The following is a 27,344-nucleotide window of genomic DNA, read 5'->3' as shown; positions in this document are numbered from 1 at the left end:
GTGTGCTAGACATAGTCCCAATAACTGACTTCCGTTTGTATGACTTCCCTGCGTGAGGAACCTCCAATTGACAATGTATTCTAGCTGATATCCGTCAAGCATGCTCAATACACTCTCATCCCCATGGAAGCATCATGACGGTACCCAGAGAGAACAGACTGGTTCGATTTTACATTCATCTTCGAGACGAGTGCAAAGATGAAGCCCTGAAACACTACAATCCCTCCCCTCGGGATATGGTGGAAAAGGCCGACAGGATAATGAAGCCGTATACTTTGACGTATAACCATTGTGACTGGTGGTCTATCTATCCAGTAAGGCGGGTACACCACTTATAGGAACCTCATACTGACGATGGAATTGAAGATAGGCCGGCGACTAGTTAGGCATTACAGACCTCATGACCGGTAAGTCGCATGTTTCATACCATATAGGGAAATTACTTACTGTCAAATAGTGTGTTTCTCGCTGGTGATGCTGCCCACACTCACTCCCCAAAAGGGGGGGCAGGGCATGAACGTATCTATCCAGGACGCATACAACCTGATATGGAAACTGGGAGCTGTTATCGCCAATGGTGCGCAGCCCACTATCCTAGAAACTTATGAGACCGAACGGCGTCCAGTCGCTAAGCAGCTGATGACTCTGGATTCCCGTCTTGTGCGAGCATACGAAGACGAGGAGAATGATAATTCAAGCGGAATTTACGAGGTCCGCGAGCAGTATGCTGGATTTATGGCCGGGATCGACATTACATATCCTCATAGCACTTTGGTCACGCAGGGAGAGGAAGACGGTGCTACAAACTTTGCTAAGAACCTCAGATTGGGCATGCGTTTACCCTCTTTTCTAGTTGTCTACCAATGCGATGGGGTACCTATACACTTGGCAAAGCGCCTTGTGAGTGATGGGTCATGGAGGCTCCTGGTGTTTTCGGGTGATCTACGCCAACCCGAGAGGATGAAAGCCCTGGCCCATTTTGCAGAGACTTTTAGCAGATGCTCTCACTTAATGAACCTACAGGGGATACAAGTACCGAAACGGCGCTGTCCTATCCTTGAGTTGCTTCTCATACAGTCAAGCCCTAGGAGCGCAGTCAATCTGCTCGACCTTCCGGAGCTCTTACACCCATTCGACCACTTGACGGGGTGGGACTACTGGAAGGCATTTGCGGATGATAGGGCCCAAGCTTACAAGGGGTATGGCATTGATAAGAATGGTCCAGGTTGTCTTGTACTGTGTCGGCCGGATCGGCATGTCGCATGGATAGGCAGTATGGAAGACACTTCTGAGTTGGATAGTTACTTCTCAAGCATTTTTGGGCGTTCCTCCTAGTGTACTTAGCATCCTCGTTGAAAGGCACTCTTTTGTTTAAAGATCTGGCTGGTAACAAGATGCGATAGAAAGATGAGTTTAAGTAACTTTAGGCAATAGTATCAGCCACGGCAAAAGTGGCAATGCAACCTGGTTATTACAGTGCACTTGGTGTAATAACCAGCAAATCACGTATGATGTCATAAACCTTGCAAAGAACTGTAAGTCTGCAAATAGAGCTACGAGAACGATAGGAAATATGGTACGAATATGATTATATAAAACTCTATGTTGTTGGTAAATTGGTAGAAAAAAATCCTAGGCGTAGATAGAGTGTTCTGGACGAGATTGGAGTAGAGAACTGGCAACATGACATGACGGCTGCTCGGTGACCAAGTCGCCACACGTCATCACCTTATAACTTTCCTGCATACTCTGAAAAAACAAGTCAAAAGCAGCAATGCGAGCCATGACGTTGACCTACTTCCGGGCAAAACAGTTTAAAACACTACGTCCCCCGGCAATTTCTTACACTGACATGACAACGATCGTACCAACCTACGATAAGCCGGCGATTCACGATGGACGGTGCGCGTACCCCTTGCCTCAATATAGCTCTGGTATGCGAGAAAAGATCGTCCTATCTTTCCCACGGTTATTCAGAGGAGCAATGCGCAGCTCTCCCACACAGGGGTGAAATTGATGCTGTCATGGCCGCACTCGAGCGTCTAGGCCACCATGTGATGCTGGTACCTGGCATTGAGGCTTTAGTCCAGCTACTAGCCGCAGGAAAACATAATGGCTGGGATTTGGTATTTAATATGGCGCAGGGATTTCACGGGTCCGCGAGAGAGTCGCAGGTACCGGCGCTCCTGGAAGCGTATCAAGTTCCTTACACATTCAGCGACGCTGCGACAATGGCGTTATGCCAGGATAAGCAAGTCACTAAGGTACCAAGAGATATTTCCGATTGTTTTCAGCCAAACTATCTAATGCATAAAAGCAGACTATCCTAGATCGTCATATGATCCCGAATGCGCCTTTTAGCGTAATACCCATGCTGGACGTCGTGGCGGACTTTCCTAAAGGTTTCGCAGCACTGCCGCCTTATCCACTATTTGTCAAGCCGGTCACCGAAGGGTCCTCCAAAGGAATCGACGGTTTTAACAAAGTGAAAGAACCGGCGGATTTGAAACCGGCAGTATGGGAATTAGTTCGCAAGTTTCCCGGCCAAGATATCCTTGTGGAATCCTTTTTGTCGGGCCGGGAATTTACAGTGAGCATACTAGGGACGGGGCCGCATAGCCGGGTGATCGGTATCAGAGAGCATATCTGGCGAACGTCTCCCGAGCACAGCAACATGAATGGTTACCACTCCGATGGGTCGCTGGACTTTGCTAGCAGGGATAGTAAATCCAGCAAAGGGGAGAAGATGTTATTATATAACGATTCGCACGACATGGACGAACCGCAAATCAAAGCTACTTGTCAGGTTGCCTTACAAACTTGGAAAGTCTTCAACTGTCGTGACGGAGGTCGTGTCGACATTCGCTTTGATTCCGACGAACCAGGATCCACGCCAAATGTGTTAGAAGTGAGTACAGCAATGATACTTATTATATTCGAGACAAGGTACTCATATCTTTATGGTTATGTAGGTGAATCCTATTGCTGGCCTTCTTCCAGGACATTCCCCATTACCAGCGACAGCGAAGATGAATGGCCTGTCGTTCGAGGAGCTTCTGTCTGAAATTATTGGAAGTGCCTGTGAAAGATCGCAGTATAAAAACTAAGGGTGAAGACAAACCAAATACCAAAAGCATACTTAATGAGAATATATAATTTTAGGGGATTGATACAGCCACCCCCCTTGGGATCGTAACACCCCCCTGCCTGGGAAACCAGGCATTAATTTACCGCCTTCCTAATTGGATACCGCATTTACCTCGACACTTACACCTTCCTACCGCATTCCTCACCGCCTTCAAGGTTTTAGGCCGCCTTCGTGTCAAACTGCCCCCTAACACTATTGGACGACAGCAGATACCTGCAATTTGTATACAAATATATAGTAAAAACAAGTCACTTTAGTCCTATGTATGTTATAGGACTCGAGTAGCAATCAATCTGATAATGCAATTCTGGTTTACATATATTAACCTGCCTTCTCCTAACTCATTTTTTTATCTGTATTTGCACTAAATCATTAGTTTTAATCCTTTTTTTTTCATCATTTCTATCCTACTTTTGTTCTTTTAGTAACCAAAATGGCCTCTTTAGGCCTGGTATACCTTAATTCGTCGGATTCCGACCCTGGTTCGGACTGTGAGATCGTCCCTAAGTCCCTACCGGCGCTACCAATCAGCGAGTCTCTACCCACACTACTAAGCACCGAGATCGTCCCCGAATCCCCTCCCGCGCTGCTAAGCACCCCGCAAATGCCGCTCCTACCACTTAGTTAATAGTACGATACACTAGAGGACGGAATTAATACGATCAACCTTCTCGCCCGTCCGCACGGCTTTACGGTCTTAACCTTACGCTTAAAAACCACAAAGCGAGGTGTTAGGAAGACTATTCGTCTATACTATAACCGCGGCCGTATATAACGAAATCGGCGTCTAGATAGTGATCCTAAGCGTAAACGACAAACCACTACGCTTACAATTGAATGTCCCTTTACCGTATCGCTTCGGCTAAATTAGGAGACGAACCTTTAGTATATCACTATTAAGAATCTCGAGTATAACTATAGACCCTCGCCGGTATTAATATATTGTTACGCACTGCCAACTGGTCACAGTTAGGTTAGAAGGGTTCCGGGTATACTTGCCTTATACCGCTCAGGTTTCCAACGTCAACGATCTGTGCTCTCAACCGTACTGTTGCCTAACAGGCCTTACTACAGACTGGGTCCTTTTGAGGTATCGAGGAACGGTGCTAGGTAGAGCGCCGAATAGATCTATACCGAAGTATTGGTCTATCTGTGAGTGTTGTCAAGTTATAATCAAGTAAGAGAGTCACCAGTAATCCAAAAGGTAAACACAAGTAACAATGTATGATTGAAGACGAAGAACTAAACTAAGTACATAAATGAGTGTCCTTATATATCCTTCGTTTCCTACTCCTAGCGTGACTCCCTAGAGTCACCGCTAGAGTCGCCGTATACTCCTACGTATACTTCTTAGAGTCGACGCGGGAGTCACGGTCACGTGTTCCTAGTTCTATATATAGTGATTCCTAGTATAGGTGATATCCGGTACCCTAAAGTATATACGTACCGGAAACCCCCTAGAAATAAGCCTAATTAGGATCGATCATACTTTCGCTCACTAATCGTGAATAGGTTTCTCTTCCCTAAATACCTAGGGATACTAGAGTATTAGGCACTACACGTAATCTACTAATAGATAGATTGGTTAGCTCTCGGTGGCCTATCTGTGTACCCGGTGGGTTACTATCGATTAGTGATAGGTAGTTCCGTAATATTATCTCCCCCTCCCCTAAGGTTTCGTCCTTAAAGCCCTTTAAAGCTATCGACCACCCCTTAGGTAAGTGATATCGGTTATTTTTCTTTTTCCTTTTTCTCGTTCTCTAGTTATATACCCTTTACACTATACCGGTTAATAACGCGACTCGTAAATAAAATAGACTTACTTAATATCGATTAATTCTAATAAACGGTTTAGTTACTAAACACCCCTACGAATATTGCTTTTCCTATAGTATCTCCTATATAGCGGATCCTAAGTATCGTAACTATACCGAATACACTTATTAGGGTCGGAAATATGCTAAAAGATTTTATAGCGAAACTAAGTAGTAAAAGGTATTATATAAGTAGTAGAAAATTGATAAAGAGCTTACCTAGGCTAAAAAATAGCAAATAGATATAATAATAAAAATAATACGTTTACGTAAATAGCGCTAATTCTTACGTTCCCGGAATAATCGGATATTAGATCACGATTCCGCGTTAATAGAGTAGTTAGATACTAAAGATCCTCTATCTACTAAGGATCTCGCTAAGCTAGATTATCTCGCCGATAAGCACGATACTTAAGCTCTTACTATCATATTAGAGAATCCTACTCTAACCTAGATATTTAGTCCCTTATCTCCTTCTATCTTAGAGAGGATAGATTTATCCTTCCTAGTCGGCGATTCTTCTAGTAGAACTATTAAACTAGCTAGGGGCAGCCCCTTAGGTTCTCGATAGGTTCCTATATATTTTTAGAGGTATTATACCCCTTCTATCTTACTAGATAGTAAGGTCTTCCGCTTATCCGTCTTATTTCTAGAATTTCTTCGACCTTATATTCGTTTTCGGTTTCTTCCTTAATTTCTATATTTATAGCGAGTTCGGCGTTTTCTAGTGCGGGTTCGAGTAATAAGATATAAAACACTAGATAGAGTCTTCTTATACTATATAGTAGCTTTAATCGGTAGCTAACTAGTCCCAATTTTTTTTAATTTTAAACAGTCCTAGTCGTAGGTAGTCTAATTTATCGCTAGGTCGCTTAGTTTTAATATTACGGCGTAAGAGATAAACCTTTTCCCCCTCTTTAGATTAGGTCCCTCCTCGTATTATTAGTCGTAGTATTTCTTTATTCTTAGATTAATAAAGTTAATATCTTTAGATAGTTATAAGTGTAACTACTTAAGCCCGGTGGCCTTTAGTCTCGCTAATTCTACCATAGCTATCTTACTAATTGGTTCTCCGAACGTTATAGGGTTATATCTATAGTTCGCGTAGAACGGTGATTCTTTCGTTATAGAGTGTACTACGTTATTATATACTAGTTATACTATCGGTAATAGTCCTACCTAGTCGTCCTATTGGTAGTTCACGTAGTATCGAAGGTACTATTTTACCATTTGGTTCACTCTCTCTATCTATCTATTAGTTTATAGGTGGTATATAGTAGAGAGTCTTAGCTTAATACCTATTTAGTCTATAAATGACTGCTATATATTCGATATAAATAGCTTATCTCTATCCGATATAATCTTATATAGTAACCTATAGTTTGCGACTATATATTATAGTACTAGGTTAGCTATTTAATCCGAGTTAATAGTTTCGGTGGTTAGAATTATATAGGCGTATTTCGTAAGCCTATTAACTATAACTATAATCATATCGTATCCTTCTGAGATTGGTAGCTTTATAATAAAGTCTATTGTGATCTATTCCTATAGAGTCGTCGGCGTTTTAGATAACTATAATTCTCTATATAGTGCGTGTTATACTAGCTTATTTCTCTAGTACGTGTCGTATCTACTAATATAGAATCTAATCTTTCGGTTTATATTTAGAAAATAGTAATTTCGCGAAATATATTCTGTAGTCTTTTCTACTCCTATATATCTATATATAAGGTTATTATAGTGTCGTCGAATGACCTCGTTCCTAAGTAATAATAGAATATATATTAATCCGTATACGTAGACTATTCTTATCTTATCCTATATAGATTTACTATCCTCGGTTATTTGTCTAGCGATTATCTTATAGTATTTATCTGTTTTTTACGCGTTTTAGATTTACTATAAGAACTTGTCTTAGATTTCTACTATTACGGCTAGAATCTATTTGTTATATAAGATAGTTCTATCCTAGTTCTATTTTAGTATAGCGGGTTCGGCTACCTTAGTTCTAATCTCGTAGTCTAGTCGTCGGCTAAGTGCGTCTACTTAGCTATTCTCTATTCCCTTATAATATTCGATCCTAAAATCGTATTATACTAAGGTTTTAGCCTATCGCGCTTATTATTATATAAGAACCTTCGTCGTCGTAAAGAATATAAGGTTCTTATAATCGGTCCGTACTATTACTATATGTTTTACTCCTTCGAGATATACTCTCTAGACTTAGAATACTAACACTATAGCTAATAGTTCTTTATCGTGAATATCGTAGTTAAGCTCTACTAGGATTATCTTTCTAGACTAAAATACAACTAGTCGTAAAGTCCTATCTTCTTTCTTCTAAGTTAGTCTAGCTCCTAGAGTGTAGTCTAATACGTCTATCTCTAATATAATTGGTAGATCGTAATTAAAGTTCGCTATAATCGTTCGCTATCTAAATAGTTCCTTTAGTTCGTTAAATGATTTCTCTACCGCTTCGTCCTATTGAAATGCCTATCCTTTTTTAGTAAATTAGTAAAGTCCGGTCGCTATACTAGCGTAACCGTCGATAATCTTTCGATAGTAGTTAGCGAGACTAAGAAATTGTTACACTTCTTTAACGTTTTTCGGTATAGGCTATTCGAGAATGCTTTTAACCTTATCTTCTTCTATACCTAATCTATCTAGGCTAATACGATATCTAAGGAATCCTATTTCCTAGATATAAAACTCGCATTTCTTAAGTTTAAGTGTGACCTTCGCGTCTCTTAACTTACTAAGTACTAACTTATTATACTAGATATGATCTTCGAGCGTTTTAGAGAATACTAAAATATCGTCTAAATACACAATAACGAAGATATCTAGATATTCCTTAAGAACGCTAAAGATAAAGCGTTAGAATATTACTAGTGCGTTAGTAAGGCCGAAAGGTATAACCAAATATTCGTAATATCCGTACTTGGTTCTAAATACCGTTTTCTATTTATAGCCTAGCTTAATCCGAATACGATAATACGTATTAGTAATATTATACTTCGAAAAGTACTTTACTCCTTAAATTCGATCCTAGATCTTATAAATTAAAGGTAGTGGGTATCGATCTTTGATAGTAATCGAATTTAAATATCGGTAGTCTATATAAAGTCGAAGGCTTCCGTCTTTCTTTAGTACGAAGATAATCGGGTATCCGGCCGGTGATTTCGAGGCTCGGATATAACCTTTCTTTAGGTTCTCGTCGATATATTCCTTAAGTGTCTCTGACTCCTTTAGCGATAACTAATAGATAGGTTTAAAAGTAGGTTTAGTACCTTCTATCGTGTTGATTTTATGGTCGAAGATCCTATATTCCGGTAGGGTCCCTTCGGCCGGTGCTATAAAAATATCCTAAAACTCACGGTATTCGTCTAGAATCTGTGGCTTATCGCTAGTTATATATAGCTTTCCTTACTTAACAATCATATATTCCGCTAACTCTTGGTCGGATATATCTAGTGACTATTCTATTATATCTAGAGCGATTCTATTTATTAATCGCTTGATCCTACCTCTAGATTGTGACTAGTTGGTGGTACTACTAGTGTCCCTCTATATAGCCCTCTTCCGACGGGATTCGTATTTATCGTACTCTTTCTTACACTTACACCGGTTAAAGGTGATTCGTCCCGACTGCTAGTTAATACTCGGGTTATGCTTCCTAAGCTATAGAATACCTAACACGATATCGTAGTCTCCCGTTTCTAGTACGTTAAACTTTATCAATTCTAGATATCTATAGACAGATATAGGTAATAAAATGGTTTCCTCGCTAACTCCTCCGGATAGCACTTCGCTATCGAGTCCTATAACTAGAACTATGAATAGTAACGGAGTTATTCTAACCTATCGATCTTCTTTGAATTGTGGGTTTATAAAGTTGTTAGTGGTACCCGAGTCGATAAGGGTCCACGCTTATCCTATAGGTAGCTCTATATAAAGCTTGATATAAGTTCCTAATAGTGTCGCTTTAAGCTACGTAGTTAGTTGATTTAAGTGATTATATAACTACCGTCTATTATACTAAACTCCTTGGTATTCTTCTTTCTATCTTAGCTTCTTTATCTACTTTAGTGGTCTAGGTTCGATACTATAGTCTAACTTGCCTTACCTATAAGTCATATAGGTCTTATTATAGTATCCGATAGTGGCTATTCTACTATATCCTAGGTGTTATATATATCCTTTATACGCGTAAGTGGAGTCTTTATAAGGGTATCCTATTAGGTCGTCGCCTTCCTTAATTATATTAATAAGGTGCTAGTCTAACCTATAGGTCTATATCTTATCCTAGAGATATCCTATAAGCTTATTAGCTTCTTTATCGTTCTTTAGCTAACGATAGTATTTTAGACTTTTGTAAGGTATTTTAGGGATCACTTAATCCGTTCCTAGGAGCGTGCTTAGGGTTCCTCGACTAATATCGGCCCTAGGGAACGTGATTAGCGTTCCTAGGCATTTCGCGCCCCGCTCCTAGGAGTCACTAGACTATCCCGGGGAATAGTTTAGTTCTTAGGGGATATACTATATCTATCCCTAACTCTCTATAGTATCCTAATCAATCTTTAGGTACTCGTAATTTAGCTCGCCGGCTAATCCTTTAATATATAGATTGCCCGCTAGTATCTCTTTTAGGCTTAGGCGTTCCTATCTTACTAAGAGATCTTCTAAGGGCTCGTCCCTTAGGGTCGCTATCTAGGTTTACTCCTAGGTCGTACGTAGTCCTTCGCGTATCGCTTATAGGTGTTACCGTTTTTTATATAGTCGCTTCTACTTATATTCCTTTATACGGTGTCCTAGTTTCCTATACATGAAGTAGAGGTTCTTCTTACGACGCTTATCTTACTTATCTTAAGTAGCGTCTAACTCTATTAGCTTCGGGCTATATAGATCGTTATCTTATAGTGGCGCCCTATTATAGCGTCTATTACTAAAACGGTTAAAGCTATACGATTTACCACACTTCTATTAGTCCATTTCTCGTTATTCATACTTTCGTTTATTGATATAGTTATCGATCTTAACCGCGATCTTAATAAGTTTATCTAAGGTGTCTAGTCGGTCGATTCGGGCTAGTTTATTCTTAATATCGGGTTTAAGTCCTACCTCGAAGTACGGAATATACACTCGATTAGGTAGATTAAGATACGAGATAATCTATTAGAATTCGGAGGCGTAGACTAACGCGTTAGTTTATTATCTGATTTTCTATAGCTTACGTTTAGCTATTCTAGTAGCGTCGATATCTCCGAATATTTATTCTAAGTGTTATCGGAAACTACTATAGCTATTAAAGATATCCGCTATAGTACTAGACTAATCTCTAGGCGCTTTCTTATAGTAGTCCCTAATATATGGTTTAAGCTAATTCTATACTTATCCGCGTAGGTAGGTCGATATAAAAATCACCCTACTTGCCTCGGACGGAAGCTTAGACTTATTTATATTAATATATATATCTATCTAAGTAAGGAATCCGCGAAGCTTAGTTCGGTTTCCCTTAAAATACTTAGCCTTAGGCAATATCGGCCCTTAGATAGCACTAGCTAGTGCTAAAGCGGTGACCTAAGCATATATCTACGCTAAATAGTCCTCGACTATGGTATTATACTTTTCCTACTCCTAAAGCTTATTTATTAGAGTCTTTATCTACTCCTTTAGTATCTCAATCCTATTATCTCGCTCGTTATCGGAATCGGGGTTAGTAGGCTTAACCACTAGTTTCTTTCCGGCACTAACGTGAGATATATTATCGGTTAGTGACTCGAAACTTGATTCGAGACGGTCTTTAATATATTACGCACTACTAACTAGTCATAGTTAGGTTAGAAGGGTTCTAGGTATACTTACCTTATACCGCTTAGGTTTCTAACGTTAACGATCTATACTCTCAACCGTACTATTGCCTAACAGGCCTTACTATAGACTGGGTCCTTTTAAGGTATCGAGGAACAGTGCTAGGTAGAGCGCCGAATAGATCTATACCGAAGTATTAGTCTATCCGTGAGTGTTGTCAAGTTATAATCAAGTAAGAGAGTCACTAGTAATCTAAAAGGTAAACATAAGTAACAATATATAATTGAAGACGAAGAACTAAACTAAGTATATGAATGAGTGTCCTTATATATCCTTCGTTTCCTACTCCTAGCGTGACTCCCTAGAGTCACCGCTAGAGTCGCCGTATACTCCTACGTATACTTCTTAGAGTCGACGCGGGAGTCACAGTCACGTGTTCCTAGTTCTATATATAGTGATTCCTGGTGTGGGTGATATCCGGTACCCTAAAGTACATACGTACCGGAAACCCCCTAGAAGTGAGCCTGATCAGGATCGATCATGCTTTCGCTCACTGATCGTGAATGGGTTTCTCTTCCCTGAATACCTGGGGATACCAGAGTATTAGGCACTGCACGTGATCTGCTGACAGATAGATTGGTTGGCTCTCGGTGGCCCATCTGTGTACCCGGTGGGTCACCATCGATTGGTGACAGGTAGTTCCGTAACATATATTCACTTTAATGTCGCTAAGAGGTCTCTGAAAAGTCGGAAGAGATAAAGGAAATATTTTAGCAAGGCCTTCCTACCCGTAAGATTGTTACTAGGGTTCGCTAGGATAAAGGATCTTATATTATCCCCCGTGATATCTACAATCTTCGGAGAAAGGTTCACTTAGAATTCCTCGCCGGCCGCACGCCTCTCTAAGTATTACTTATAGAACTCCCTAAGGATAGTGACTGGATCTTTCGATACGAAGTCGATAATATAAACTATATTACCACTTTATTTTATATATATAAGACTAGTATTGCTATACTTAAAACAAACCCTTAGGTTATTTCTATAGATTATACGTATAAGACAAATCGGTACGGTTTACTATTGCTCGATATCGTCGGATTTGCTACTATAGGATCAACCTACTATCTTAGCTTCGCCTTTATAAAAGATAAGAAGGATAATAGCTATAAAGTCGTTCTTAACTATCTTACTAAGGTATACAAATCGCTCGGCCTTAATCCTCCCCGTACGGTCCTTACCGATAAGGAATAAGCACTAATAAATGCTATTAAGACTGTCTTCCCTTCTATAAAGAATATAATCTATATTTAGTATATTAATATATATATTTTAAAAAAGGCCCGTCTAATCCTTCGAGATTAGATCGCAAAATCCCGGATCGAATTAACCACCCCGTTAAGCACTACGCCGTTAAGCACTACGCTATTAAGCACCTAGTATTAAATAAAGAAGGACCGAGAGAGGGAGCTTACCTAGAAGGTAGATAAAGGGTAGAAGAAGATACTTAAGCGCTAGAACCGGATTATATATACCACTTCACCCGAAGTCATAAATTAGTAGTGGGAATACTTTAAGGATAAGTATACCGATCTAATCTTCTAGCTATTAATTGACTATATTAAAAAGGAGTGGCTTAATAACTACCCTAAGCGGTTTCTCTATATCTATATATCCTAATACCTTTATCTTAATAAGGTCGCGACTTCTAGGATAGAAGGAGCTCACTAGCTAATTAAGTAGGACCTATAAGTGTTAGTCAATAACCTTCTTATTATCCTATAATACTTCGAGCGAGTTATTAAGCTTCAATTTACTAAGATTATCAATAAGATCGAGAATAATAAGATTCGAAGGCTAACTAGTGTTTTATAACTATACCGCCTACTACCTAGACGAGTCTCTTTTAAGGCTATTTAATATACTAAGGATATTTATAATAGATATCTTCTAGAAGGATAGGAAGGTAAACCTCCAATTCCACTAGTATACACTTACAATTCGAAGAATATAGCTAGCTTCCTATACATTTATATTATTAAGGCGTATAAAGATAAGGATAACAGCCTCGACCCCGAGTTATTCCACTAGTATTAGCATTTATATAGTATATCTATACTACCAATTAATCCTATCCTTCTACTCTAAGATCCCCTCTAGGTTCGACGACGAGGGCGTCTATAAGGAGCGAGAAACTTTATCACCTAGTTAGCCACCTAGTAAAGCACTACCTAGCAAAGCACTACCTAGCAAATCACTACCTAGCAAATCACTACCTAGCAAAGTAGTACCTAATAAAGCACTTAGTTTATTCTATCGTCACTAGATCCCCTCATATAGGATCGATCCACCTAGCGAGATCCCTCGGGATTCGAACACGTGCTTACGTAAGAACGAGGACGAGGATGGGGTCGAGGACAGGGACGAGGACGTAGACGGGGACGTAGACGGGGAGCAACTATGGTAGAGGAGGGTGAAACTGGTAGTGTAGGCCGAGGACGGGGTCGAGGACGGGGATAGCGCGCGCGGGGACCTAGTTGAGAAGCTTATTTAACCTATATATATAAACAAAGCTTAATTCGACAGAAATGTACGTTTTTTTCTAATCAAAATATATGTTTTTTTACTATATAAACCGGAATTCCTATGGTGGTGGTAGAATTATATGGCAGAAAACTCTGCACCGGCAGAAAGTATGGCAGAATTCGGTGTCGCACCCGATAAGGAAGGCGGTAACATTAATGCCTGGTTTCCCAGGCAGGGGGGTGTTACGATCCAAGGGGGTGGGCTGTATCAATCCCCTAATTTTAACATGATAACTGGGTTTATATTGGTGCCAGACGCACAAAGATTTCCATGGAATTTCGTAGGGGTCAATCCTGTTGATTAGCTCTCGGCTTTCGCAGAACGAAGAACTATTCTGGAGACATGAGGGATGTTGAAAGAACCTAGCTACATAACGCGGATAAGACCGCAGCTCCTTATACAAGATATTTTGCTTCCTCTCTCTCCTACTCAACTATCGAACCCTATCTCCCACTATTACGCAATCGACTTATATTGGAGGCAGTCATGTACCTGCTGAAGTCCAAGTATGTAATAAATTGAAAGGGGCCTATGGTAGATACTGTCGGACTCATCTTTGCCATTATACTACGTGTTTAATATGGAATCGACGTACATGAACTGAAATATGAATCAAATAAACTCCTAAAAATTACAAACCCTCAACCTTTCAATCCCGAATACCAAACTCAATCACCCCGAGCCTTCTCCTCGAGAAGCTCAATCGCATTCCTCAGTTCAAGGACCTTCTGTCCAAACCGTTCTCTAACGTCCCCCATCACGGTGTCCGGGATACTCCCAGCATCAAAGTTCGGCCTAACAATTGGACCCGGCGTTCCGGCCTTGGTCGCACCATCCCCGCCATCACCACCACTCCTCTCAGCACTTATCTCGCCGGTCGTATAAAGCTCATAAGCAGTAACAAGCTGGTTCAACGCATCATGCAAAGACTCCCGATCGGACGCAGCGTAAGTTGTTTCATTTTTAGTGGACTCAGCCGCGGTGGCAAACAGGTCTTTGGCTGTTACATAGAGGCCTTGGAGTTCTTCGACTAAGTTATCGGCTGTTGGTGCATTGGCTGAGGTTGATGGGGAGTATGCGCGGAGTTGGTGTTGGTGTTGAGTGGTTATAGCCGTTGGGCGAAAGTAATTCGTTTTCAACGTGCTTGGACAGATGACTATACCGCGGCAGTTGCAGCTAACATTCGATGCCATGCTGTGTAGAATCCATGGAGTTGCCAATTTGCGAGACCTTTTGAGTGGGAGGTATTGGAGACCGTGCCGGAACGGTGCGGCGGTGCGGAGCGGGGATGCCATTTCCTTGTGTCGTGAGAACTGAGAAATCTCGAAGGGTGTTGCAGATTATACCGTTGACTTGTTCCTCGTAGGTAGTTTGTTCAGGAGGTCGCCAGAAGAGGGAAGCTTGGCCGGACCTTCGAGCTGATGACGTATATGTTACGTGTTGTTTCCAAAGTGAGTTGACGGAAAGCAAAGCATGCAGCTATACCCTATTGCACTTGATTGCATTTGATTGCTGGACCTCACCTTTAGGCAGAAATTCATGACTTCTTACACCCGTCCCAGCTCACTTCTAAACTCACCCGTTTCCTTATCGGTCCAAAATAGCTCAATCTTACAGCGTCCGTGTCCCGTCACCGGAGATGGTATAGTCCTGCTCTTCAACGTCCTATTTATAATATAGACCTTAGATTTCATCTCCCTCCACCATAGATCTTCCTCGGTCTCATCATCCATTATATCTAGAGCCATCATCTGCGGACTTATCGTCTTCTGCCCACTCATCGTCTTCGAAGTAATGGTTACTACTCGTTAAGGAAATGTTAGTATAGAGCTCGCACCTGATTGTATGTTTGTCTTGTGTTGGTGGAATGGAAGGAGAGACAGCACTGTCCCGCTTGAGAGATACTCGGTCACCAGGTGAGAATTGGACCTCGGGAATGAACCGCCCCACACCGGTCCACGGGTGACATCGGGGGTGCCCGTGTTCCCGGCGAGCCAACCATGGATGAACAATGGTGACTAAATCAATTTACAGCCCGGGCCCTGGGCCTTGAGACCTACCTAGGTACCTATGTTGTAGGTAGCTTTGAGCTTGATTGATTGACTGATTCATCATACCGTGATTGGAGAGGGTGCTCTTTCTGTGTCAATAATGGCTGGGAGGCGGTTGGAAGAAGAACAAGTCTTCATAGATCCATATTCTGGCTGTTTCCCAACGTAAATTTAGCAAGTGCTCCAATTCTCTCATCAATACAAGTCTTTCTCAGTGTCCCATTCGGACCTCGGTATGTGGATCTCCACTCCTTCCACACATCCTAGCTTTCATTGACTATGTCGACGTCAACGTCCCTAGTCAGTCTAGCTTTGATAAGGTCGCCCAGTATCTTCAAAGCTAGATCGCGACGACCGTCTTCGGCCAAACGAAGCGGAGTCCGGCCCCGGTTATCTCGGGCTTCAAGATCCGCTCCAATTTGAGCCAGTGTTTCCATAGCGTTCACCTGACCCTTATCCGCCGCGAGATGAAGCGAAGTTTTGCAAAAGTTATTTCGGGCTTCGAAATTCGCTCCAACTTTAGCGAGTGTTTCGATAGCCTTCTCCTCACCCCAATTCGCCGCGAGATGAAGCGAAGTCTGGCCCTGGTCATCTCGGGCTTCAAGATCCGCTTTAAGTCTGACGAGTGTTTCGATAGCGTCTACCCGACCCCTATCCGCCGCGAGATGAAGCGGGGTTTGGCTATACTCATCTCGGGCTTCGAGATCCGCTTGAAGTTTGATGAGTGTTTCGATAGCGTCCACCTGACCCTTATCCGTCGCGAGATGAAGCGGAGTTCGGTTAAATTTATCTCGGGCTTCAAGATCCGCTTTAAGTCTGACGAGTGTTTCGATAGCGTCTACCTGACCCCTACCCGCCGCGAGATGAAGCGGGGTTTGGTTATACTCATCTCGGGCTTCGAGATCCGCTTTAAGTCTGGCGAGTGTTTCGATAGCGTCCACCTGACCCCAATTCGCTGCGAGATGAAGCGAAGTCTGGCCCTGGTCATCTCGGGCTTCGAGATCCGCTTTAAGTCTGGCGAGTGTTTCGATAGCGTCCACCTGACCGTTGTCCACCGCGAGATGAAGCGGAGTTCGGTTAAATTTATCTCGGGCTTTAAGATCCGCTTGAAGTTTGATGAGTGTTTCGATAGCGTCCACCTGACCCCCTACCCGCCGCGAGATGAAGCGGGGTTTGGTTATGTTCATTTCGGGCTTCAAGATCCGCTCCAATGTTAGCGAGCTTTTCGATAACCTTCACCCGACCGAATTTCGCCGCGGTAAGAAGCGGCGTGTCGTTATATACGTTTCGGGTTTCGACGAGGTTCGCCTTAAGTTTAACGAGTGTCTCGATAGGGTCCACGTGGCCGAGCAACGCCGCATCATGAAGCGGAGTATAGTTATGTTGCTGGAATTCGAGATCTACCCCAAGGCCGCCGAGTATTGTAATAGCTGTATTGTCCTTCAACATGACTGCTTGGCGGAGCAGAGTAAACCCCTCCTCGTAGCCATTAGGATCCGCTCCTGCATTTCTGAGTAACTTCGCAGTGCTCTCATGGCCGCCGAAAACCGCTAGGGACAAAGCGGTTCTATCTCGGTTGTCTTTCAGACCATGATCCGCGTTTTGCTTGGTGAGGGCATGCACTACATCTACTTTGGCCCGAGCCGATGCCATATGGAGTGCAGTCTGCCCTGTAGGATCAGTGGCGTTGATTTCCCAGTGCTCACTCAACATTTCATCAACGATTCCGCTGAAGCCCCCCATCGCCGCTAGGTGTAAGGCATTCAATCCGTCTTCCCGTCCCAAGTTAGGAGTGGATCCTTTGAGCAGGATGAGAACCAGTTCTTTATTGCCGCGTTCTGATGCGAGGTGAAGTGGTTCCTCGCCACGGGCAGTCTGCTGTTGAAGATTCAAGCTTTTGACAAGCAGCTTTGCTACCTTTGTTTGGCCAGACCAAACGGCATGATGCAATGCAGACCACCCCGATTCGTCACTGTGGTTCGGATCCCGTACCTTCTCCAGAAGAGCTTCCGTATTCTCGTAATCACCATCAGCGGCAGCTTTCTTGAACTCCAACGATAATTTTAATTCGTCCCATGTGGTAACGTCAAGTGTTTCCATGTCACTTTCCCGTTTCCTATATTGCGGATGCAGTGAACCATTCTTCATGTCCTCGATCATGTCCTGGGCACGCTGTCTCCTTTCGGACCTTTGATGGCTGCCGTTGTGGGTAGTTTCATCGTTTCCAACGTGAACCTTGAATAACAAATTCGGGTCAAAATTTGGGATCTCTGATCTGATCAATGGCGGATGGAAATAAATCGGACCGATATAATCACAATAACAATCGAGATAGATCTTATCACGCCTAAGCAAAGGTTTGACGAGTAGGCCTCTGTTTATCCTAGCCCGGCCAAGTGTGAAGTCAGGCTCAACCAGCAACATATGCTGGTCTTTCTCCTTTTGAGCGAGGCGAGCCTTTCCTTCTATCAGTGGGTGGGCATGGCCTAAGACAACGCTTTCGTCTTTGATGTGATCGAGAGACATGATGTTCCACTCTCCGAACAAATTCCCATTCTCTTCAATCTGGAGGGTGTTGGCTGAAAGCGTAACCGGTAGATCGTAGATGTTTGTAGGACACCAGTTGTATCCATGCGTCATGGTGGCTGAATTGTGGAACAGATGCGCATGCGATATTTTGCCAAGTTTCTGCAGGACCTCCTGATAAATCTTCTGATGGGCGTAGTTTTCTGGCAATTGGATTCCAATCATAAGACCCGAAATGATGGCCATGTCTCTGGGCCAAGATGTGTGGCGTGGACCGAGAACGGCAAGAAGGTGATCTAATCGGTCAACTTCCTCACCCCGAAGTCTCTTGAGCATATCTTTCGCGACTTCAGGCTTGGTAGTAGTGCCAATGTTGCTCTTTGCCTGCAATATGTCTTTGTCTAGGTCTTTGGTGATCGGACCCTGAGGACCTTTGAAAATGATTTGAACATTCTGGGACATTTGCAACTCCAATGCCGTCCAGCCTCGGCTGAACCAAGGAGACATGACGATATAAAAACATGCCAAGTCTGCATCGCGCCATTCGCACTCTCTGAGAAAACAATCGTGGACCAGTGTAACCGCCGCGGCCTTGTAGTTCAGCTGCATGCGCTTTAAAGCTTTTTCACGAAGTGCTTTCTTTGTTGGAATGCAGATCGTATCCCACCATATACCCTCGCAGTTGAATGTCACAGCAAAGTTCTGAAAGAACTCCAGCAAGCAGCTGTTCACATGACCACGGGCTTGGCTCCCAGCGCCAGTACCGTCCGACCATACATGGGATATTGCCATATACCGCTCGTTGTGTCGAAGAGTTTTTGTTCCCCGGAGATCCCACGCTGTGGTTTGTTGCTCCTCGCGGACAGCCGATTCCATAATATCGGAAGGGAAGTTTACAGAAGGACAGCGGTTTCCATCACAAGGCGGTTCGTGACGCTGCGTCACTAGAGTGAAATTGACTCGAGATTGCTCGCAGAAGTCGAACGTGCAAAGTTGATGGTCTTCCTTTTTTGCCTCATGGGGTAGACCTTCAATGGAAGGGAGTAATTTTGGGAATTCTCGTGGACCTCCTCGTAGGCTCTTGGCTATCGCCCAGACGCGGTTGCGACAAAAGCCCAATTCTTCCGTGGCCCTGTCGACTGCGCGGAGGACGGCCTCTATATCGTCTGAGGAGAATGACATATCTCTAGGGCATGTGTGAGATTCGAGTAAATGGTGTGATACTGAATGTTCCAGAAAGTTAGCGGCGTACTGGGGAATTTACCACCGACGTGGTGGTCGACTTGGGTGAGTTGGATGAGTTGGGTGAGTTGGGTGAGTGGATGAGGAAGGTGAGCAGGTCGCCCATGCACTACTGCCTAACCCACCCTAGCACGCTTTGGGCGTCTCGTTCACGAGTCACTTCTCTCACAACGCGAATGTGTTAGGTACATAATTTGTCAACAGCACCATGCCCGTCGATGTCGCTGTGGACCTCTAGAAGGGCTTGTACTTTATCCTACTCTAGTTCACTACAATGACAACTTCATTTATTATGACCGAGTAAGAACCCAGTTCAACAATTGTATTAACATTAAGATACCCGAAGAAAGAAAATAGATCACAGATCACAAAGGGGACAACATGCTTCAGATATGCAGAAGAGATTATTTTGATCATTCATGTTCGTCGTGATGGCCGTAGCCGTTTTATGACAAGAAACAGAGCTCCAAAAGAAAGGAGCTTATGGTTTGGCGAGTTGTTCCTTACGGAAGAACAGCAAGAACCCGGCACTGCAGATAAACGTTAGCAAGCATTCCACCAAGCAAGACAAGCAAAGATCAACATACCAGACCAACAACTGACAGAACAAAGCCACCCAGAACCAGCCATTAGCCAAGGAATGGGCGCCCTGGGTCATGTCAGGAGAGATTGGGCCAGGTCCCACATTGTTCGGACCGAAAGCTCGGGCGCAGATAGTCGCAATGGAACCTATCACCTGAGATGCAATGAGAGCGAAACACATGTGGACTCGAGTGAGAGTCTGCAGAAGGATGATACCGAATCCAAGACCTTGGATGGAATCCAACACGCCCAGCCACAGCCACAGACTGCGAGAGACGAGCGCGCCGGATGTGTACCCTCCGGCCCAGGGCAGGTAGTACCCGATGCCAGAGACAGCCCACCAGATTTGGATGAAGCGGGGTGCGCCCAGGCCGCAGGCGAAGACGGGAAGGAACCAACTGTGTCGCTTTGAGAATCTGCTAACGACAAAGAGGAAGATGCACCAGACGAAGCCGAAGAAGACGATGCAGAGGATGACGATCTGCCATGCGTGGGTGTGTATGGAGGTCCATAGGACTGGGAGGGGGGATGTTAGTATTGGTCGGTATGCAAAAATTGGAATGGGAGAATTGGACTTACAGCTCCAGTTCCGACCGTATGGTGCACTGAGGAAGAAGTTCTGCAGGATGACGGCGATGAAGTTCCAAGTGACGATCTTTCTCCGGAAAAGGGACTTGTAGAAGGATGGCACCTTGCCTGGCTTTTGGCGGTAGTAGTTGGGAAGTCCCATAGCCAACAAAACACCCACAATACACAGGAAGATGCAGATGGGGTAACAGATTGCACTGGAATCGGTCAGTAAAAAAACAATTCAGGACATAGGTGGGCAGGTGTATTTACCTCATTTTCCAGCTGTTGGCAATGTTGGTCTCAGGGTTCAAGAGACCCTCTGACGAAGCTTTGGTCATGGTTGAACCCCAGTACCAGAGGGCAATAACGTATGCCTGTTGAATACCTTGAATGACACAGGCGCGGAAAATCCAGGTTTTAACTGGAGCACCACCCTCGTCACCAAAGTTTGAAGCGAAGAAAATGGATCCACTGGCGGAGGCCGCGGCATAGAAACCGGTGCCGACATTCTGGATCCATCCCCGGGTGAAGGAATCTCCTTCCCAGTGAGCAGATCCAATCAAGAGGAAAGCAGTAGCGTACAGGAACCACGGGGTAGAAAGGCAGACGACAGACTTGAAGTATCGGTACACGAGCCACCAGCACATGGATGCAATGGCATATGTTGTCGCAATTCCATACAACTTCTCCGCAGTCTGACCAACTTCACCTGTGAGTAGAGTGATCTGGTAGGAGTTTGCGGCAATGATCTGGCCCAGAGCAAGGAACATGGAGTAGATCGGCCAGTCTCCAATTTTGACCTGCATCCATTTCTTAAGCCCAGTGGGAGGGACATAGTCCTTTCCGAGAAGGAACTCATCATCTTGGAGATGGTTATCTTCGTCGCTGTTCACGTTGGAGGCGAGGTCATCATTGTAGAACATTGTGTCTGGGGTGGCGGTGTTTCTCGATGAATGGCGAATTGACGGAGTGGGAGACTTGTTGCGACCCAGTCTGGCATTACGGAACCTGTCGAACCACTCTTGTTCGCTCTTAATCAAGAACTCTTCGATACAGAGCTGCGACTCAGAGTTGGATCCGTTGAGGACATCCAACTTCTTGTCAAATACCCTGTAGTACTCGCCAGTCTGATCCGTGAAGAAAGGATCAACCTTTTGTAGCTTGTAGTCAGTCTTGTTTCCGACGACGGAATCCAGAGAGAGAACGGATGCGCTGCTGAGACGGTTGGACTCGGCAAATGGCTGGGGAGGGAGAAGGAGGCTGTCTACGGCCGGCGGCGTTCCCGGACTTCTCGGGCTTTCCAAAGGAACCATGAACCTGGGTTGTAAAGAATCTTGACTGGGGCGTCTGCTTGGCGAAGGCAAGTTTTGAGCGCGGTCCCTTTGAGCAGCCTGGGCACGTCGTCCTGCCTCGACCTGGGCTGGGGTGAGAGTGTATTCATCATCGTCAAATGCGTTGTGAGCAGCTTCCTCATCGCTGTTCTCGTCGACATCAGTGGCTCCATTTTCATCGCTCTCTGGGATACCACCCTCTGCTGCTCTTCTGCGACGTCCAGCATGACCGGGGCCTGAGCGGACACCCAGGGAAAGGGAACGACTCAGTCCGGACTTTGGTTTCTCCGTTTCTTCCTGGTCTGGATCTGCGCTGTAGCTGACCTTCTTCTGGGTGCCAAGGCTGTTCATTTGGTTGAAGGAGTAGCTGCTTTCTCTGGAATGCGTGAATGGAGAGTTTATGCCGGGTGAAGGCAGTGGGCTACCTAGTTGGTTCATGGAAGGTGACATGGCCGCACTGGCAGTGCTGAATCCAGAAGAAGTGCCAGGTCGAGTGCTGTTGGTACTATGTGTCTTCGACGCTTCTTTGATGTGAACCTGGATGGCAGTATTTTGCAGGATCTCAAGATCCTCAACCCATTGAGCAACAGGGAAACGCTGTTTGGCAGATCTGGCACGCATCATGGCACGGACGGATGTCTTAGAGTTGAGGGCAGCCTCAATTGCAAGCTTGAATTGAATGAGGAGATGCGACGTCGAGACTGATTCCACATTGTACCACCAGCCTGGCATTTGGCCAAGACCACCAACACGAGCTCCGATACCCAATGCACCCTTTCGGCCAAACTCTACGGCAACCAGACCGAAGGGCTCGTCACGGGACGGGATCAAGGCGAACTCGGCACCAGAAAAGATAAAGGGCGGAAGTGCAGTGAACTCAGGCTTTGAGAAAACTCGTCCGGGATAGACTTTCATCATGTGGTCAAGCTTGAGAGCAGCGAATTTACCGTAGAGATCGATGACGGGACCAATACAGATCAACTGCACGTTAGGTCGAGCTTCGATAACAGCAGGCAGTGCGTCTGCAATAAGATCAACACCCTTTTGCATAGACCAGCGACCAACGAACACAAGCAGGTCGGCATCAGGATTCTGGTCGAGCCCTGCCCATTCCTGGGCCTGTCTCTTAAGCTCACCACGGCCAGCCTCGTAAGTTGGATCCACAGTGATGTCTTCCTCTTTGGTGGGCTCCTTTGTCCATTCACCGACGTCAGATGGATCAGGGTTAGGTAGATTGCCAACCTTGTGCAAACCCCAGAAGATAGGGTAGCGAGCGTAAGACCGTTTGCCGTACTTCTTAGAAACACCAACGGCACCGAATCCTGCCTGGTGCACACGGAGGTAGCTTGCACCGGCGTGGAGCAAGTTGAACACTTCACCAAATTGCACGTAACGACGAACGATATCTTCTTCAAGGTTAAAGACCGAGCAAACCTCCTGTTTTTCTTTGATGGTGCGCATAGGCCAGAGACCCTGGAACTCAGCATTGTGCAATGAAAGACAGGCGGGGATGGTTCTTGGTAGCAAGTAAAGAGGCGCGAGAGAACCGTGGTAGTCGTTGATGTGGTAGGTGTCAATTGGGAATCGCTTGATAGCTTCAGCGATACACTGGTTCCATGCCGAATAGTACACTGCACTGTCGAGATCATCCATGCGAGCAGGGTACGGTTCGGTCTTCGACTGTTGACGGAACACTGGAGCATCGAGCAGTACATAGGTGATATTATTCAAGACGTGGTACTGCACTTGAACCTGGTAGGGGCTGCCTAGAATAGTGACTGTCATAGGCTCCGCGACCTGGTCCACAGGGTAGTCGACACCTCCAACGCATGGAACGACCCAGATTAGGTCTTGGTGACCCAGGGTCTTACCCATGAGTTGAGCCATGACACCGAGACCACCGATCTTGATTTTGATAGCCCAATCCTCAATGTCGTACTCCATAGTGGCGATTAGAACCATGCGGCGCTTGCCAGATGCAAGGGCCCCGCCTAGGGCACTGGTGCTTTGCATGAAGCCAGATTTGTTGGCCAAGCGCATGAGTGGGTTCGAGGATTGATCCCTACGGGAGGGCTTTATCTTGTTCCAAATTGCGAGGGGGATGTTTTGTTTCTCAGTCACACCGACCTCGTTGAACTTGACCTTGTAGAATGACTTCATGAAGATATACACACATCCCACGGCAGTGATGAATGGTATGATCCAGAATAGAATGAACATGACAATCTGTGTGGACTGGGGTCCAACCGGATCAAGCCAGAAATGGAGAGTTCCATCGTCGAAGTATAGCTTGTGGGAGAGGTAGCCTTTAGCCGGCGCTGCAGTGATATTGATCACAGTCGCGCTCAGAGAAGACGGAGGACTTCGGTCCAGGATTGTGTCATTGTCGATATCTCCCAAAACCCAAGTTTGATCGGGCTTCCCGTCTGGATTAATTCCCCAGATGTTGAGCTGTCCGACTGCAGGCCATTCGGAGGTGAAATGGTAGGACCAGACCCCGGTTCTCGTGTCGAGCCGGATTCTGTTATCTAGGCCCGCATCGTATCCATATTGATTATACGGTCCGTTGAAGAAAGCATGGGGGAAGCGTCGTGTGACTGGGTGATTCCAGTCAAGGTCACCTTGCTGCACGTAATCGCTGCTTCCGGTCAAGCGACTCCAGTATTCGACACGTACATGCTCACCATCCCACTCCTGATCCTTGGTTCCCGACCATGGGAGCTTGTCAATAGTATCATTTCCACCTTTGTAGTCTCTCCAGTCAGAGAATGACGATCCCCAGTTGGTAGAATAGCGGTATTTGTCTGCACCAGCGGCGTGGTGCTGGATAAAAAGGTCGCCATTTTCTCTTCTGTGGAGTAGACTGCTCGAGTAGTTGGCAGTGATGAATACCATAGGGTTATCGAACTGACCGACACGGAAGAGGAAGTGATCAATAGCGTTGGTAGAATCGCTTTTGTCGGTGTTGGTTGCGTTGTTGACAGTCAACTTGTGAACTCCGTTATAAACTCCAGTCAGGTTTGCTGTCCACTTCCAAACGCTTGGTATCTCAGCAGTCCAATTTGATTGGAGCAAGGGAGGGATGGTTGTGCAATTAACAGACTTGGGGTCTATGGTTGGGACCTGCCCCTTTTCTGTCGATGAATTGAAGGTAATTGCATCAGTCACCAAGTCACAGTTCATTTCTTCCGAGAAGTAAAGTTCAACTGTCACATCCTCGGGAAGGTCGGGCGCCACGGTAGAGCGTAGTGGGAAATCATGGCCCGGAGTGAATTTGGTGATCATGGGCCGAGCTGACTTGTGCTTATTTTTAGGGACGTATGCGCGGAACTCGTATGCCTTCATCTCCATGCTTTCCGTACAGCCATTCATCTCCTTCGATCCATTCAAGCCAAGCTTTTGAGCTCCTTCTACCAGTGTGATTTCATCGTACGGGTAGAAAAGGTTCTTGACAGTGGTGCCAGCATCAAATGGCGCGGTCAGTGTCTTGTTCGGATTCTTGGACTTGCAGTCGAAGTTGTATGTCATTGTGTCATTGAGGTTTGTGTAAACAAGCCAGACTGGAATGCTGTCAGGATTCAAGGCCAAATCTTCTTGCAGGACGGCGTTGACATCCCGGTAAACAGACCACATTCCGGTCTCCGTGGCCGTTTCATTGGAACCAGGGTAGTGAACCCACTCGGTTTGCTTTGTCAAGCTGCCAAGGGAGTACCCGTCATTGAGAACTGGGTAGTGTTCGCGCATCTGGAACATATGCCTCATAACATTTCGGACAGGGTGGGAGGGGTCGCGGTGGTCGTAAGAAACTGTTATGTCATGACAGCCCTCTCTACCGGCCGTGATGGGCCACTTGTAGTACTGGGAGGAGTCCAATTGGAAGCAGCCATGGGTCATCCACGCAGTTGCAGGGGACATAGCCTGTCGCCCGTAAATGTAGTTCTCCGCGCTGGCATCCAAGATATAGAAATTCTGCTCTTCTCCCCAAAGGAGAAGCGGGATTCCGGGGAGCAGCAACGTACTCACAAACGTACCGAGTAACTGTCGATGGGTGCCGTTCGCAATCGCTGGCCAGCGGAAGACGTCTTGATTCGTCGCACCAAACATGTGTCGAGGGTCGAACACGCCGGTATTGGCATTGATCAAGTCATTTGTTTTCACCATGTAGTCCCAGCCCTCAACCCAGTCAACAGGCGCGTCAAAACCTGCCGTGAGTTGTCCGTCCATTCCGAGGAATCGAGTCAATGCACGATAGGTCGAGTAGTGGAAGGCCGCACTATCAATGGCTTCATGGCCCGCTTCGCGTAAGAAGTACTGGGCAGAGGACGTGTTTGTCAAGTTCATTGTGACGGCCGAGTTCTCAGGGTATTGGTTCCTCTGCCTACCCCTTCCGAGGTAAATAGTACCAAAGTCATTTCCACCCGTGATTTCGCCAGTGATAAAGAAGTTTTCCTTCCCGACCTCGCGCGCGCATTCTCTGTAGGCAGCGGACATGTCCCCAAGGGCATCCACAGTAGCTTGGGTGGCCTTATCATAGCGGAAACCATCGATGTCGAAAGAATGAATGATCATACAGGAGTGTCGGATCAACCTTTCGCGCACACTCGGGTTCCATTCACGTAGACGATCCTGGACGGAGGCGAACTTTGCCAGTTGTCGCTTCCAATCGGGCCAAACACCGAAAGCCTCAATATCACCATACTGGTCGAAGTCGCTGTCATAACATCCAACCAAACCTGCGGTCTGCGATTCATTCACGGGGTATCCGTCTTCGTACCAGAATCGAGGGTAGTCACAGCTCGCATTGTAGTGACCTTCTTTAATGTCGAAGTCTCTGTATCGGCGTTCACTCTTCCATAGTGCTGGCCATTCCTTCTCCGAGAATGGGGTGGATTTGTTGAGATGGCCTTCAAACCCAATCAAGTCAGCCATTCTATACAATTAGGTTAGCTCTGCTCTATTCACTATGCATACAGAGACAACTTACGTCGCAATGGTATTGTCGAACAAGACGTACATCCCGCGCTTGTGTATTTCGGTGATGGCGTCTCGCCAAGCTTGAATGGTGCCAAAATGGGCGTCAAGAAGCGTTGTATCCACAACTCCATATCCGTCTGAAGTCCACGGCATGTTCAGCAAGGAGGTTCCCGTGATATAGATACCCTGGACATTGTGAGCATATATTTTCTTGCCATTAGACAATTCAGATGAGACAAACCTTGATTCCCATTCCTTGGAGATAATCCAGTGTGTCAACAAGACCAGCCACATCGCCACCATGGCGAATGCGATGTTCAATATCATGCTCGAAGGTGGTACCGTTTGCATTGTCATTGGTAGGGTCACCATTCACGAAGCGATCCAAGAACATAGAATAGAACGGGAAGCGCCAGTTATCCGGGGAGGGGAAATATTTCCCCTCGTGACCAGGCCATGTTCCCCAGTATTCTGCCGGGTTGGTGGCCGTCTTATTTGTGTTTATGTTATAATCCAGGTAGGCCTCATCATAGGGCCAAGCTGTGACGGTCGTCACAAGAAGTGAGACCAGCCCGCTAGCGAGTGACCACTTCATGGCTAGTACTGACTGCGCGGAGCTGTGCGGTGATGGTCGCGCGCCTCGGGCAGTGCGGATATCCCCGCTGGGAGGAGAGGATGAGATAGAGATACCCTATGAAAGAGATGG

The 27,344-nt window shown here is 45.3% G+C and overlaps 7 protein-coding genes across 7 annotated transcripts; 3 read left to right on the top strand and 4 right to left on the bottom strand.

The window, feature by feature from the left end:
* Window positions 1-400: 400 nt before the first annotated feature.
* Window positions 401-1,335, top strand: N7489_004024 (putative FAD monooxygenase; the record flags this gene model as incomplete). Its single annotated transcript, XM_056709776.1, has 2 exons — window positions 401-407; window positions 458-1,335. The coding sequence occupies 2 exons, from the start codon at window positions 401-403 to the stop codon at window positions 1,333-1,335; spliced, it is 885 nt and encodes a 294-aa protein (XP_056568197.1).
* Window positions 1,336-1,895: 560 nt separating this feature from the next.
* On the top strand, window positions 1,896-3,107 carry N7489_004023 (D-alanine--D-alanine ligase family protein; the record flags this gene model as incomplete). Its single annotated transcript, XM_056709775.1, has 3 exons — window positions 1,896-2,264; window positions 2,321-2,908; window positions 2,973-3,107. The coding sequence occupies 3 exons, from the start codon at window positions 1,896-1,898 to the stop codon at window positions 3,105-3,107; spliced, it is 1,092 nt and encodes a 363-aa protein (XP_056568196.1).
* Window positions 3,108-3,581: 474 nt separating this feature from the next.
* N7489_004022 (uncharacterized protein) lies at window positions 3,582-3,776 on the top strand (the record flags this gene model as incomplete). Its single annotated transcript, XM_056709774.1, has 1 exon — window positions 3,582-3,776. One exon carries the CDS (start codon window positions 3,582-3,584, stop codon window positions 3,774-3,776), a length of 195 nt encoding a protein of 64 aa, XP_056568195.1.
* Window positions 3,777-8,223: 4,447 nt separating this feature from the next.
* On the bottom strand, window positions 8,224-9,102 carry N7489_004021 (Retrotransposon polyprotein; the record flags this gene model as incomplete). Its single annotated transcript, XM_056709773.1, is given in 7 exon segments — window positions 8,224-8,318; window positions 8,343-8,371; window positions 8,396-8,442; window positions 8,493-8,646; window positions 8,663-8,786; window positions 8,993-9,027; window positions 9,092-9,102. 7 exon segments carry the CDS (start codon window positions 9,100-9,102, stop codon window positions 8,224-8,226), a joined length of 495 nt encoding a protein of 164 aa, XP_056568194.1.
* Window positions 9,103-14,030: 4,928 nt separating this feature from the next.
* On the bottom strand, window positions 14,031-14,657 carry N7489_004020 (uncharacterized protein; the record flags this gene model as incomplete). The annotated part of the gene is made up of 1 exon (XM_056709772.1): window positions 14,031-14,657. The coding sequence occupies one exon, from the start codon at window positions 14,655-14,657 to the stop codon at window positions 14,031-14,033; it is 627 nt and encodes a 208-aa protein (XP_056568193.1).
* Window positions 14,658-15,676: 1,019 nt separating this feature from the next.
* On the bottom strand, window positions 15,677-19,121 carry N7489_004019 (ankyrin repeat domain-containing protein; the record flags this gene model as incomplete). The annotated part of the gene is made up of 2 exons (XM_056709771.1): window positions 15,677-16,518; window positions 16,565-19,121. The coding sequence occupies 2 exons, from the start codon at window positions 19,119-19,121 to the stop codon at window positions 15,677-15,679; spliced, it is 3,399 nt and encodes a 1,132-aa protein (XP_056568192.1).
* A 541-nt stretch (window positions 19,122-19,662) lies between these two features.
* N7489_004018 (uncharacterized protein) lies at window positions 19,663-27,233 on the bottom strand (the record flags this gene model as incomplete). Its single annotated transcript, XM_056709770.1, has 6 exons — window positions 19,663-19,711; window positions 19,769-20,279; window positions 20,343-20,548; window positions 20,604-26,594; window positions 26,649-26,824; window positions 26,880-27,233. 6 exons carry the CDS (start codon window positions 27,231-27,233, stop codon window positions 19,663-19,665), a joined length of 7,287 nt encoding a protein of 2,428 aa, XP_056568191.1.
* Between the last annotated feature and the right edge of the window lie 111 nt (window positions 27,234-27,344).

Source organism: Penicillium chrysogenum (genome assembly GCF_028827035.1).
Source record: "Penicillium chrysogenum strain IBT 35668 chromosome Unknown utg000002l_segment0_segment0, whole genome shotgun sequence".
Classification (NCBI taxonomy): Eukaryota; Fungi; Ascomycota; class Eurotiomycetes; order Eurotiales; family Aspergillaceae; genus Penicillium; species Penicillium chrysogenum.
Note: the sequence above shows the minus strand (reverse complement) of the source record. Positions and strands in the feature narration are given on the sequence as shown.